The sequence below is a fragment of the Aspergillus pseudotamarii genome, assembly GCF_009193445.1.
Source record: "Aspergillus pseudotamarii strain CBS 117625 unplaced genomic scaffold BDV38scaffold_10, whole genome shotgun sequence".
Classification (NCBI taxonomy): Eukaryota; Fungi; Ascomycota; class Eurotiomycetes; order Eurotiales; family Aspergillaceae; genus Aspergillus; species Aspergillus pseudotamarii.
This window is the reverse complement of record NW_022475024.1, coordinates 11,097-23,665: the sequence shown is the minus strand read 5'-3', so window position 1 is coordinate 23,665 and position 12,569 is coordinate 11,097. Positions and strand designations below refer to the sequence as shown.

Sequence of the window (12,569 nt, the reverse complement as noted above, 5' to 3'; positions counted from 1 at the left end):
TTTCACATCATCTATGACCATATCGTTAGATATATGTGATGAGCTTATTGGGGCGTTTTACCACCTCTTTTCTCTAGGGGATGCTGAAGATGGTGTAAAACTTACGTTGCAGTTCTCATCCACGACAATTCCTTGTCCTCCACCATGCCGGATGCTTACCGCAATCCGGGAGAGCATTTCTCTCTATAATTACATTGTCAGAAGTTATTGACTTGTTCAACGTTGTGGAAGATGTGAACTAAGCAGACTTACCGTGAGGGATGCATCGGCCATACCGCCTTGACGTTCGACATCATTCTGACTCATGATCTGGTAGCTATCGTGCATGCGCTTGCAGCTCTTGAGCCCGCCGATGTTCGAGACACTCGGACCTAGCACGTTAGCTGGGTTCTCGGGGTTCAGAATGTTGATGCCGCGGCGAGCGTTCTCCTGGGCATTTCTGTCGGCTGAGAAGATCTTGATAGTACTGTCTATGCCAGAAGCCGCAATGGTCGGTTCGTATGGATGGCCTGGGAGTAAAATATCAGTGGAGAAGCTCGATTAAGCAAACTAGAGTTAAATTTACCTTGTACAACGTTGACGACTTCAGTATCACCTTCCAGGATATTGACCAAGTCACACGTCTTCCGGTCCCAGATGAACAGATGCCCCATGTCGCTGCCACTCACCACGTATTCGTCATTCAAGCCAAAGAAATTGACATCTTTGACTGTTTTAACATTGCAATGTCCACGATAGACTTTGGTATGCGAGGAGCACGGCACGTCGAGTCCCGCATCCTCCCTTCGAGATGTTCGCAAACCGTTGAGGCGGAGCATGCGCTCTTCAGGCTCCAGCATCTCATCACTATCATAGCCTCCTTCAGAACTGCCATCGATATCAAACTCGTCATCGTCGTCATCGTCGTCATCGCTGCTATCCTCCTCGTTTTCGCCGTCATCTCCCACTTCCTCCACAGCCACATCAGATCCACTTCCATCACCCTCAGAATCACTTTCATCACTTGTCTCGCTATCAGCATCAGTCGATGGAGTGCGAATAACATAAGATACAGACCTAGAAGTAGCCTCAGATCCTCCGCCGTCTAAATTCAGAGCTTCTTCGGTAGAATTCATAGCAGACAACATGTGGAGATGTTGGAAGATTTGATACTCTCCAATGTCGGGTTGTATGTCAGCTTGCGACCTTTCCGGGCCCGCTTCGCCTTCGGATCCAGATTCATCTTCTACTACTGTACGCAACCCACCGAAGGCGCGATTAGCAAATGAATAATTCACTCCCGAACCTGCCTCCATCAAAATACCACGAGCGACCTTTAAGCCCCAGAACCGCCGTACAGCTGTTCGATCAAGAGAGCGGATGTGGGAGCTATCAGAATGGCCCTCACAGTCATTGATTCTTGCAGCGGCGTCCTCTAAGTCTTCAAGTGGGATTTTCACAACGTTTGCAAAAGCTGTCACTGCTGCGTGTTGATTCGGGAAGAGTACGCGTGTGCTATCGTGTTCGAATCTCGAGGCATCAACGTTCACAACAGGTGTGTCTCCCGCGAGTCTTTGAAGATAAGGTACTAACTCCGATTCAATGGCACTTTCATCAGCTTCATCGGACAAAGGGTACCGTGACGCACTCCGCCGATGTTCATTACTACTCTTGAAGCCTGAAATGAGGGCCTCTCTACCTCCTTCCAAAAACAGCAGTATGGCCTTTATGAAATCATAGCCGAACTGCTCCTCTGGAGGAATAGTTTTGCCCTCACCAGGCGCAGGCATGATTTGCATGAAAGATATGTTAGGAGGTAAGTCTCCGCGGAGCTCGCCTCCCAGGACGCGTGCTAACGCTCCTGCGGCTTGAACAAATCTCCAGGATGTCTCCCTGTTTCGACGAAGAGCCTGCTGAAACCTGACCACATCAGCAGAAGGATTGAGAGGGTATCCCCACGTTCGCATGATTTCCTCCATCATTGGAAGATATTCCGAAGCTAGTGTTAGCGTCGTTGAGAATGAATCAACATAAAGGGTCGGGTCTAGCTGGCTCGACGATTCACCTGCTTCTCGTACGGTAGCTTCTAGTGAGAACAAAGCCTTGCGGAGCTTAACTAGAGCTCTGGCAATACGCATGCTAAGTCTTTGCGCTTCGTTCAGCACAGGATACCTTGCCTGCTTCCTTGCACGCCTTGACGAACCAGAAGTAGGCGCTGAGACCGCTGATAGCGGGACATCCCCTGTTTCGCCGTTCCCATACCGTGCGCGAATCATTGGTTCGTCGTCTTCTGATTGTTCGTGGGACCGCCGACGAGGCTGATCCCGATTACCGCTAAATTCGGAAGATGATATCGAGGCGCCATTTCGACGTTTCCGCTTTCTATTCTTTGAGCTCCGTCGCTTACGCGGAGACTGGGTTCCTTGGGTGGACCTTTCGTGTGTTGATTCGGCTTCTCTGGCATCAGGGCTTTGGATTAGATCAAAACTGTAAATGTGATCGCCCGACCAGCTAACCACCATCTCGTTCGGGTTGAAATCACTGATCTTACAGGCAGTGATGTGTCCGTTGTCCCGCGGTTTCATCCGGCGCTTGCCATTGGGTGCGAATCTTCGAACACATCTTGTCGCGTGACTTATCAGCTCGTCCTCGCGATCACTACCGATCCGAGGAGAGCCGCCTGGGTCCCCTCGCTCCATGAGCAAGTCTCGGCCCAGCATACGCCTATCATGAAGGAAACAGTGAAGATGAGCGCCGCCCAGCGCAATATAATGGGGTTGAGTAGGAGAGCACGATATGGTGTTGAGATCAAGGTGATGCCGTTTGTAGGATATCAGCGGCGGGGGAACATTCGAATCATCATGCACCACCCCCGGCCGATAGGCCATAGGGCCTTGCCCACCTAATGGCTTAGGATACGCGGAGGAAGGCTGACGTAAATCCCATTGTCGTACCTCACCATCCTCGGAGCATGTAAGGAATAGATACGGGGACGACTCAGTGACAATACGTTTAACACGATCTGCATGGCTACGATAGACACGGCTATTGGTATTCTCTGCAGTCATGAACCGGGTATTTGTGTAGAAATTGTTGAAGCGCCGACTTCGGGCGGACGCAGTAAATGCAGATGTAGCCTCAAGATTACCATTACTGCTAGAGTATTCGATGTCAAAGACCCGAACCTGATGGTCACCAGCGCATGTTACCAAGGTACGATCATTCGAATGTGGCATGAACTTGACGGAGAATATGTTCGCCTTGTGACCGGTATGGAGAGTGGTATTCAGCGAAAAGGGCGCCGATGACGACTCGGGTTGGTAGGAATAGATATTCACGTAATGGTCGTCAGATCCTGAGGCGAGAAGTTGGCCAGACCGCGACCAACTGCAAAAAGTTATCAGACGCAGAAACCAGAAAACATGAAAAGAACACTGCACCATCAATAATGAGTTAGTCTCAAACGTACCATAGCGCATTAACACAGCCTGTGTGTCCACCCAACTCGTTAACAATGTCTAGATCGTCTATCCATTCCTTAGATCCGTAGATCCCGCGAATACTAGCACGGCGCGACGGCTCCCCTATTTCCCGGCGCCAGAGGCGATCATACGGTGAGTTCTTCATTATGGCGGCGATAGTCAAGGGACACTCGGTGTTCACTCTGTTTGTGTTGTGATCATTGCGCGCGACAGATTTCGGACGGCAACAGCTGCTGCGGTGACGTCAGCGTCTAGTTTGGTGACGCTCAGTCTGTTGCGTTCCGTGAAGCGATATCGAGCGTAAGTCGTCACGGACCGAACGTTAAGAATCGTCAGCGGAGGTTCATAAAAGGCCTAGACGATGTCAACCTCTTGATAATGAACAGGGAATTGGCGATGAGATCGGCCTCGGTTGGTAGAGTATTTAAGCGACGCGCAAAGGTGGAGTGAAAGGAGGAATTCTCATTTAAAGTCCGCGGGAGGTGAGAGTAAACTGCATCTGATAAAATTGTAACAGAGTAGGATGATCAGCGGAGAAAGAAACTAACTCCGGTGTTAGTCCTGGCGCTAGGTGGAGAGAGAAAGAGAAAAAGTAAGAGGCAATGGAATGTCATAGATAATATTGAGGGGGAAAAAAAGGAAAAGCTCCACAGTTCCAGAACCACCGTTGGGCGGGTTGGTCGAGACTAGATTGAATTGGCGAGGATATATTGAATGGTTATGGTTCCAGGGCCCTTAGTCTGTGACAGAGAGCGCGTCCACGTCTTAACCCTGGGCGAGCATCCAATGAGCAACCTGTCGAGGGGGCTGATAGTAGTATTCAAACGGGTTCCTTTTAGCTAGGTTGTCCACACTACTACATCGGCTTGAAGTCATTGAAAGATCATTGTTTGGTTCGTCATGGGGACGCCAAGCCTTGCTTAATCTGGACCAGCTTCGGCCGTACTGAGAAAGAAAATAAGAAAAGAAAAAGAAAAGTCAAAGTCAGAACAAGTGTTCATCGGTAGACCCATTCTAGAGGTTCTTTTTATATACCTGAGAAACATATCATTGACAGCTCCCGCTCCAAGACATTCCTGCAACTAAGATGGTAGCGACAGTTGATGTAAGAAAACACAGATTTTTAGGTCCGGCCGATAGTCGGATACAGGTACGTTACACTTTGAAACTAATGACGACAACAAAACCATCTTCAGAAAACGGTTTAGTCATCGTTTTAGGACCATTGAAGCAAAACGTCTCTCTCTCCATCAATCGTGGCCGAGTATATATGATTATTTTTCTAACCGCAGTGGTAGACCGCGGGAATGAACTATCGGGAGCGCTATTAATCATCTTTTCATTTATTATTCATAAGTCATCGCAAGCATCTCATGGTCAAAAAGCACTCCGTGCCAAAGTGACTTCCACTTTGGTCGCCGAGCAGGATCCCAGTCTGCCTATCATCTCAAGCGTAGTATTTCCGTCCCGGCGTGCTTCCGCGACCGGTTAGAAATGGTGGAGACATCAAGACGGTCCACGAGTCCGACACCCTGATGCTGGCAGGTTGGGATTAAAACCAGAAAGTGTGAAGGGGGAGGGGGAAAAGAAGACAAAGGGAGACAGCTCGTAAAACCCCCACAAGTCTAACCCTCTGTCACTAACATGCCGCCGAGGGAATCCAAGAATAACAAGTCATGTCATATCGACTGTCCACTGTATGTATCACTCAATCAAGTTTGCGTGGAAGGGTCAATGCGGGTTAGAAACCAGTTTCCAAGACCATCCGGGGTCTCACAAAACCAGGACCACCAGCAACAAGCTTGTTTTCCCATCCTTTCAATGACACATCCTCAGTTTAGAAAGTGGATGGCTCTATATCGATCTTTTCAGTCGTCCCTGAGTAATGTGCCCCTGGTTCGACTTCTATGCCGTAGAAGATTCCTGTTGTTTTCGTTAAACTTCCACCGGGTATCTCCTTGATCTGCTGGTGTTTTCAACGTCTGGGTATAGCTGCTCATGGTGGAGTATAGTTTCGCAGACTAAGAAAAAAAAATAATAAAAAGGAATGAAAACCTCGGGCTATGCTCCGAGCCAGGACGTCGCGGATTGACCTTATGTGACTGATCAATCACATTGCCATGAGGGTGTCTCTTCCAGGCTATGATCTCCACATTCCAACTCGGGGAATCCTCTTCTCCAGCGGTCTCGTGGAGGCCACCTGCTGGCTGAGCTGACTAACCCACTGTCTTTCCGATCTTACGACGTCCACTTCAATCTTACGGATGGTGTTCAACTCCTCGGTCATCGAATTCACCATATCATCTAGTCCCTTTGCGATTCGATAAAGGCTGGAGCCTTCCAACTGTTCTACCTCCCCATAGCCCATTATATCCAGACTCTGCAGTTGTCTCGAGCATAATTCAAGTTTCATAGTCACAGCGTGCGCTTCTTCCTTCCAGACGCGATCGAGAGGGTCGATAAAAACATCAAGGTCCGATCCTCCCTGGTAATGTCGACAGGTCTTTATCTCCTCAACCTTTCGGAACCAGGATTCAAATTCCTGCACGGCCAACGTAAATCTCCCTCCTGAAATATCGGACAAATCGCAGACTTCTTGCGCAACCTCTGAAAGGACTCGGATTTGTACTCCAAACCCTTGGTGGCCGTTATGTTCAATGGTGTTCTTGAGCCAGCAGTGCAACGCTTGTCCATTAAGTCGCTGCTGATATTCCTTTTCCTCTTTCACAACGCAGCGATACTTTTCTGCGACCGTATCGTACTTGATCCGTAGTTGTTTCTCTGCGTTGGCTTTCCATTCGGCGTCCTCCCGCAGTGAAGACAGATGCAGAAGGCTCAGCTGTAAGAGTTCGGTTTGTAACACGGCAACTTCTGGCGAGGAGGAGGGTATCAAGGAGGGGTCTAGCTCCATAGATGCACTAGCTGATGGGGCAGCGATGGAAGGCTTGGCGAGTTTCTTGGGTGAGGGTTGTTGCTGGTAGGTCGAAAATTGGGTCCTGGAACGTGGTGTACTGGGTGCCGATGGCGGATCTGTCTTCCTAGAGACTTGACTAGAAGCGGGAGGGATCACTTGACTGCGGTGTCGCGTATGGCCTCTTGGTGTAGGAGGCCCCGAACTCGAACTTGCTGGCTGTCGCAAAGAAGCCGACCTCGACGGCCGAGGCGGGGGAGGCATTTCTGTCTTCTTCGGCGATGTTGGACGCCCATTTTGCTTGGCTGGAGAGGGTGGGGGAGGCGCAAAACTAGTTCGTCTCGGTGTTGTAGACACAGCAGTAGGCTTCGCAGGAGAAGGAGTGGTCTTCAGTGGAGTCGGTTTAATCAGACTTCGACGACGACTCGCAAGAGTGGGTGTAGCGGATAGCTTGTCTTGTTCGGGCTTGCTCGCTCGCTGCGAAATCCGGCCATCCTGTTGCGGCTGAGGTCGCAATGGACTCGCCGACCGGCTGTCATCGCGGACTGGCAACAAGCTTTTGCTTCGAGTCGAGACATTTTCGTTACTGGTCGCAGGATTCGAGGGCGCACCGCCCGCCGCTGCCTTTGTGCTGGTCGATACTGTCCTGATCGAGGCTGAGCGACCTAGTGTAGTGGACTTATTTTTTATTGTTAGAATACATCAGCTGGGGAAACGGCGTGCGATGAACAGCTCTCATCTCTGGGGAGCTTGAGGCAAGGGAGGTACAAGAACTAACCTGTTTACGGGGCTCCCGAAGCGACAGGGAGCGAGTGGGTATTGGCATTGTGACTAGGGATCAAAGTCATTCATCAGATCATACATGCATTCAGTCAGTTATTCTGATCAGATCCGTGGGGTGAGAAGAGAGGTCCCAAATCCAGTTTCAATCCACAGGCGGAGTTTATTTATGTCAATAGTATGAACAATCATCTCCAGTTCCAAGTTTAAGTTCCTTGTGCTGCGGTGAGCTCCAGTGCCAGTTCAAAAAAGCTTGGCATCCGAGTGCTTTCCCAATGGAGAACAGGACCAATGAACTACTATATGACTGCGAGCAGATACCTTTCTGGTTGATGTATTTGTGCAGATATAAAGAATAAGTTTACTGCTATTAGAGATAAGTAATACATTAACTTCTACTCTATACTTCAATATAGTCATACTATCAATCATTTTATATTATTACCTGTATCTATATATATTTGAATCCACAAGCCAATAATAATCAAGTGTCCTTGTTTGTGGTTTATACTCTATACTTTTCTAGAACAGTCGACTCATTTAATCATTGGGAACAGACCGGAAACCACAAAGATCTAAGCATATCAAGGCTGTGGTATAAATTTCCAATGGAAGGTTCCAGTGGAATTTCACTTCACAAGTTATACGAGAACGTCATCAATGAGTGTTAAGCGTTTCAACTTTTTATTAATACTCGTGTATGGCATCATAATTACTTCATTCAACTCGAACTGTCTGTGATATCAAAAAGTACAGATAACACAAACTTTTGACTGACAACGTGGATAACGGCCTAAGCAACTCAGTCCCGCAAACACGGATATACCCATGTTAGGCCATCGCCATCTTGTTCAGCAGGCGTACATGGACTCAGACCAAGCGATTCAAAGGATTCCCGGTTGCAGATAGCCTCGGACTTTCCTCCCTTTCCTTCACTTAAGAGTTCAACTTCGACCCTCTTCGACTCGACAAACCGTCACAATGCCCCATGTGCCCATTACAAGCTTCCACGTCTCGGGAAAGAGACACCCTCCACAGCAGGGTGGTCAGTGAACCAGCTGACCTTCTCACCAGCACCTTGGTTGACAAGAGAAGAAGGGAGCTCCCTTCCCTCCTCAGCATCGAAAATTTGCTTCATGATGTCCTTCTTTCCACCACCGGTAGCCACAAATGCGATGCTAACAGCGTGAGTGACCACGGGCAGGGTGAGGGTGATACGCTTTGGTGGGGGCTTCGGCGAGTCGCTAATGGCCGCGACCCAAGCGTCCTTCTCCCTAAGGAGCTCATGACCGGGGAACAGGCTGCAGGTGTGACCATCGGGACCACAGCCCAGAAGGATCAAATCGAACACGGGCAATTTGACGCTGTCCTTGGCCGCGAAAATGCGCATCAGTTCCTCCTGATACAAGTCTGCGAGCTCCTGGGGGTCCTTGTCGTTCACGTGGTGGGGATCGATGGTGTGCACACGGGGCTCACCCAGTTCTGTGGGGATCTTGCTCAGCAATTCATCCTTCAGTAATTTGTAGTTGCTGTCTTGGTGATCGAGGGGCACGGCGCGCTCGTCGGCAAAGAAGATATCCCACTTGGAGAACTGCGCGGTGTCTTCGGGGGTTCCGTTGCCTTGCGCAAGGAGAGCCTTGGCTAGAACAGTGGGCAGGGAGCCACCGGAGACTGCGACTCGGAAAGTGTTATGCCGGGCGAGGGCGGCGTTTTGATTCTTCAGGACGTATGTCCTCAACTGTTGCGCAAGCGCATCCGAATTGGAAAAGCTGTACAGATTGGGAGATTGGCTTGCCATGATGACTATTATGAAGATTAGCGGATGTGAAGAGACGGAGACTAAGAAAGAAAGAAAAATGAAGAAAGAGGTTTGTTGGATTATTATTACAAGGCGGTGGTTTCGGTCAACAGCTCTAGGGCGGGGTGGCGGGGCAGTTACTTCTGTTGATTTTATGTTATTGGAGATGTACAGTATGTAATCATTACCTTACCCAGTCCCGTGTCTGCCGAAAGCAATTCAACCGCAATCAGTTAAAGAGATCGAATCATTCAGAATTTCTTTCTTTTTTTTACCCATAATCATTGATATCATATCTCCTCCATCTGGAATAGTAAGGGAGAAGCCAGAAACATGGTTACAAAGAGATAGGGTAGCAAAACAGCAACATATTGATTGATATGACAGAACGGTTGGTGGAACCCCGTCAGTCTCCCATGACGTCGTTGTAGGTCATTTTGAACACAATCTCGCAAGGGGAGAGAACCAGAACACTGACAGGAACAAACTACAGTTGAACTTTCCATCAAGCTGGTCTAATTTGGGCTCATAAATTCTCTGTTTAATTTTGACTTACTTAGCGGTTCTGGGTGAGGAGATTGCGAGATTTTGTACGTAGTTCCCTCCCCGTCCAAATCGGACAAGAGCTGGGAGATCTATTATCTATCATCGATCATCGGCCACCTGTCCGGCCACCACACGGAGAAGGGGGTAAATATAGGCAATAATGTCAGTGCAATGTCCTCTCGCAGGAGCTATTGCTATGAATCAGGGAAAATGCAACCCCGACCTCTCGGCAACTCGATCGCCCTTGTCCGATGTAGGTATGGTATGGTATTTGATGAATGGATGGCTTGCCCACCTCGTCAAATTCAAGCTAGCTGGAACGAAGGAGTCTGCGAATTGACTATTTCGGCCTCATGCATTGCCGCCAACTTAGGAGCGGTCCGCATGCCCACGCGTTATTACAACATTGTGCAGGCGCCAGAAGCGACAAGTCCTACTACTTGCGGTGCCCACTGCGTCTGGTGATTGATTATTGACCAGTCGAGATGTAAAGGGCAGACCTAAGTCACTCAGGACGGGATGTTGATTAGGGTGACGAGACAATTGTCGCATCATGTTTTTTAATCACGATAAGATAATAGGAAAAATGAAATTGAAGAGAAATGAGGGGGGCCTAAAAAAAATAAAAAAATAAAAAATAAGTAAAAAGGGGAGAAGAAGATTGTGAGAACGTTCAGTATTGAATGTGCGGAGTCAACATGCGTGTACAATATGTTCTGTCGTAGCGCAGCGCCCGAATGGGCACAAATAAAGAAACATGCATAGAGTGCGGGGTGTCTGTGCTTTAAGCATCCGAGATGTGATGTCAGTGCGATGAGTGCTAAGACAACAGAAGAAAAGCGACCATTTTGTTCCCCTCCGGCACCAGGAACAGTGCATTGCAGCTGGTCATCAGGTGACATGGGCATGGAGGGGTTGTGATGCTTTAGGGAACGCTGTACGGAGTACTAAAGAATAATTATACTAGTTAAAAGATTAAATGGTATAAGAAGGATGATTTCTTTTTACCACACTTATTTTCAAATTCAGTTTCAAATCTATTTTTTATTTATTTATTTATTTTTTTTTTAAAAAAAAGGTTTAACGCTGTACACTCTGGGTATAGTTGATATAACCCAACAAAGTAACTAACAAGCGTCTCCAGCTTTATTTCCTAGGTACGTATCTGTCATGGAGCGGGGAATGGAGTGACGTCGTTTTCGAAATGCATGTGTGGAGGGAGCTATGTCCTGAAAAGATTAAGGGGCGTTTCAATAATATGCAAAATAATCATTGTTTACAAGAAAAAGAAACGAAAACGGAGACTGCAGTTATCGGAGATAACTGTCTGAAAATGCCTCAGAAGGGGACACAGTACTCCGGGCTGTCGTGTCCGTGGATGAGCTGCCAATTGCAGGCACAGGATGTATGTATGGATGCACATACGTTTTACCTAGATAGTAGTCCTACTAGTACTACGGCACGCTCGGCTGGCTTTCCTCGCAGGAGACCAAGCCCTGCAGCTAACTAACTCTTTCGAGCGATCAAGGCGCGAAGACAGCTGGAATGTATGCACTCGACGGAGTATACGTACATAACATATGCGTGGTCGCAAAGGATCACACCAGCCATCGCCCAATCCCGGGGTGCAGCTGCCATCAAAGAGCCTGAAAAGGAACGGTAATTGGTACTGAGTAAGTATCGTCACAGGGGCCAAGTTTGTAGTTACGTTAGGTTGATAAGGTTGTTGACGTCGATGCTGATTTTACTGCTTGCATGCAATCAGGGAATGTTGCGTGATACCGGGCTCCAGAAGAAAAGGTGCGATGATGTTAGCAATGAAGATGGAGGAAAGGCCTGTCAATCGATAGCATCATGACTCTCAATTCATTGTCCACTCAGGGGAGAAGGATAAGCGTACATTCCTTCATGTCTCGTTCGTGCGACCCAGACACTCTCAAATTCTGAAACGACGGCAGTGGAGACGGTAACCGCCTCACGGGAAATGCTGCACAGCCGCAGTTCCCTAAAAGTTACCCACGGGGCTGGAAGTAACATTCACCATACAATACGTTTCATTTCTTACTGCCAAGGCATGTGATTTTCTTGTACTGTAACTCGATTATCAATGAAGATAACAAACAACATCGAGGCAGAGCTTGTCGGCCATACGCTTTTTCATTGCATCTATTTTATTTTATTTATCTTTGCCCGACAAAGGAGGCAAGGCCTCGTACCTTGTCGTGTAGTAGTAGTACATTCGAGATATACTACTCATGATGATATTATATCCGTCCCCGATTACCCAATCATATTGCCTGTTCCAGGCATCGTTCTGGCATCAGCCGCACGGTGACCATGGAAATCACCCAGTCCGACCAGCCTCGACCGAAGGTTGGTGAGATCGGCGACTGTTAACGGGCAACAATTCTTGACTCAAAACGATAACCCCATTAAGATAGCATTACCTTACATTGACAGGCAACCACTCATCATCTGCGAAAGCCACATGCTCCGCCAGGCTATCGGATTTTTTGGCTTTGGTATCCAATAGTACCGTCCATTCTTGGTCTTAATGGCCAAGAACGGACTAGACTGATAGATGGGACTCACAACAGCCGTTCAAGACACGAGAGAAAGGTCTTAGAATAATAGTCCTTTTTTGTAGAAAGAAAAAAAAAATAAAAATAAAAATAAGAAAGCCTAAAACAACCAAAACCTAGTCCTTCAATTCATCCCGTTGAGCAGGGGGATTCGTAATTTGTTGGAGGGGAAGTTGTGCAAATGGGACCATGAGTGTTCCTGAGAGGAGAAGAGGGCGAACCACTGCGGCGATCGCCCCAGAGAGCGAATCCGTCAACCAGACGATCGGTCATGACGACACGACCTATGTAGCAATCTCTCCTAATTTGGAGGGGAAGGGGGGGGAGGGGGGGAGGGAAAGATTGTCCATCAGGGTTAAGCCAATACAATCTATCGACGACTTTTTTGTTGTAGGGAGTTCTGCAGCCCGAAAATGCACTCAAGTATTTCCCACCGACCCCATCACCTTGTAAGGTAAAAACATGCTTTTACCGGATGGGGATGGGGGGGG

The 12,569-nt window shown here is 48.2% G+C and overlaps 2 protein-coding genes across 2 annotated transcripts; both read right to left on the bottom strand.

The window, feature by feature from the left end:
* Positions 1–340: 340 nt before the first annotated feature.
* BDV38DRAFT_7414 (WD repeat-containing protein) lies at positions 341–3,993 on the bottom strand. Its single transcript, XM_032063853.1, has 3 exons — positions 3,449–3,993; positions 1,057–3,366; positions 341–1,002 (listed from the first exon to the last, which is right to left on the bottom strand). The coding sequence occupies exons 1-3, from the start codon at positions 3,604–3,606 to the stop codon at positions 471–473; spliced, it is 3,000 nt and encodes a 999-aa protein (XP_031916729.1). The 5' UTR covers positions 3,607–3,993; the 3' UTR covers positions 341–470.
* Positions 3,994–5,601: 1,608 nt separating this feature from the next.
* BDV38DRAFT_268844 (uncharacterized protein) lies at positions 5,602–8,950 on the bottom strand (the record flags this gene model as incomplete). Its single annotated transcript, XM_032056849.1, has 3 exons — positions 5,602–7,018; positions 7,074–7,113; positions 8,182–8,950. The coding sequence occupies 3 exons, from the start codon at positions 8,948–8,950 to the stop codon at positions 5,602–5,604; spliced, it is 2,226 nt and encodes a 741-aa protein (XP_031916728.1).
* Between the last annotated feature and the right edge of the window lie 3,619 nt (positions 8,951–12,569).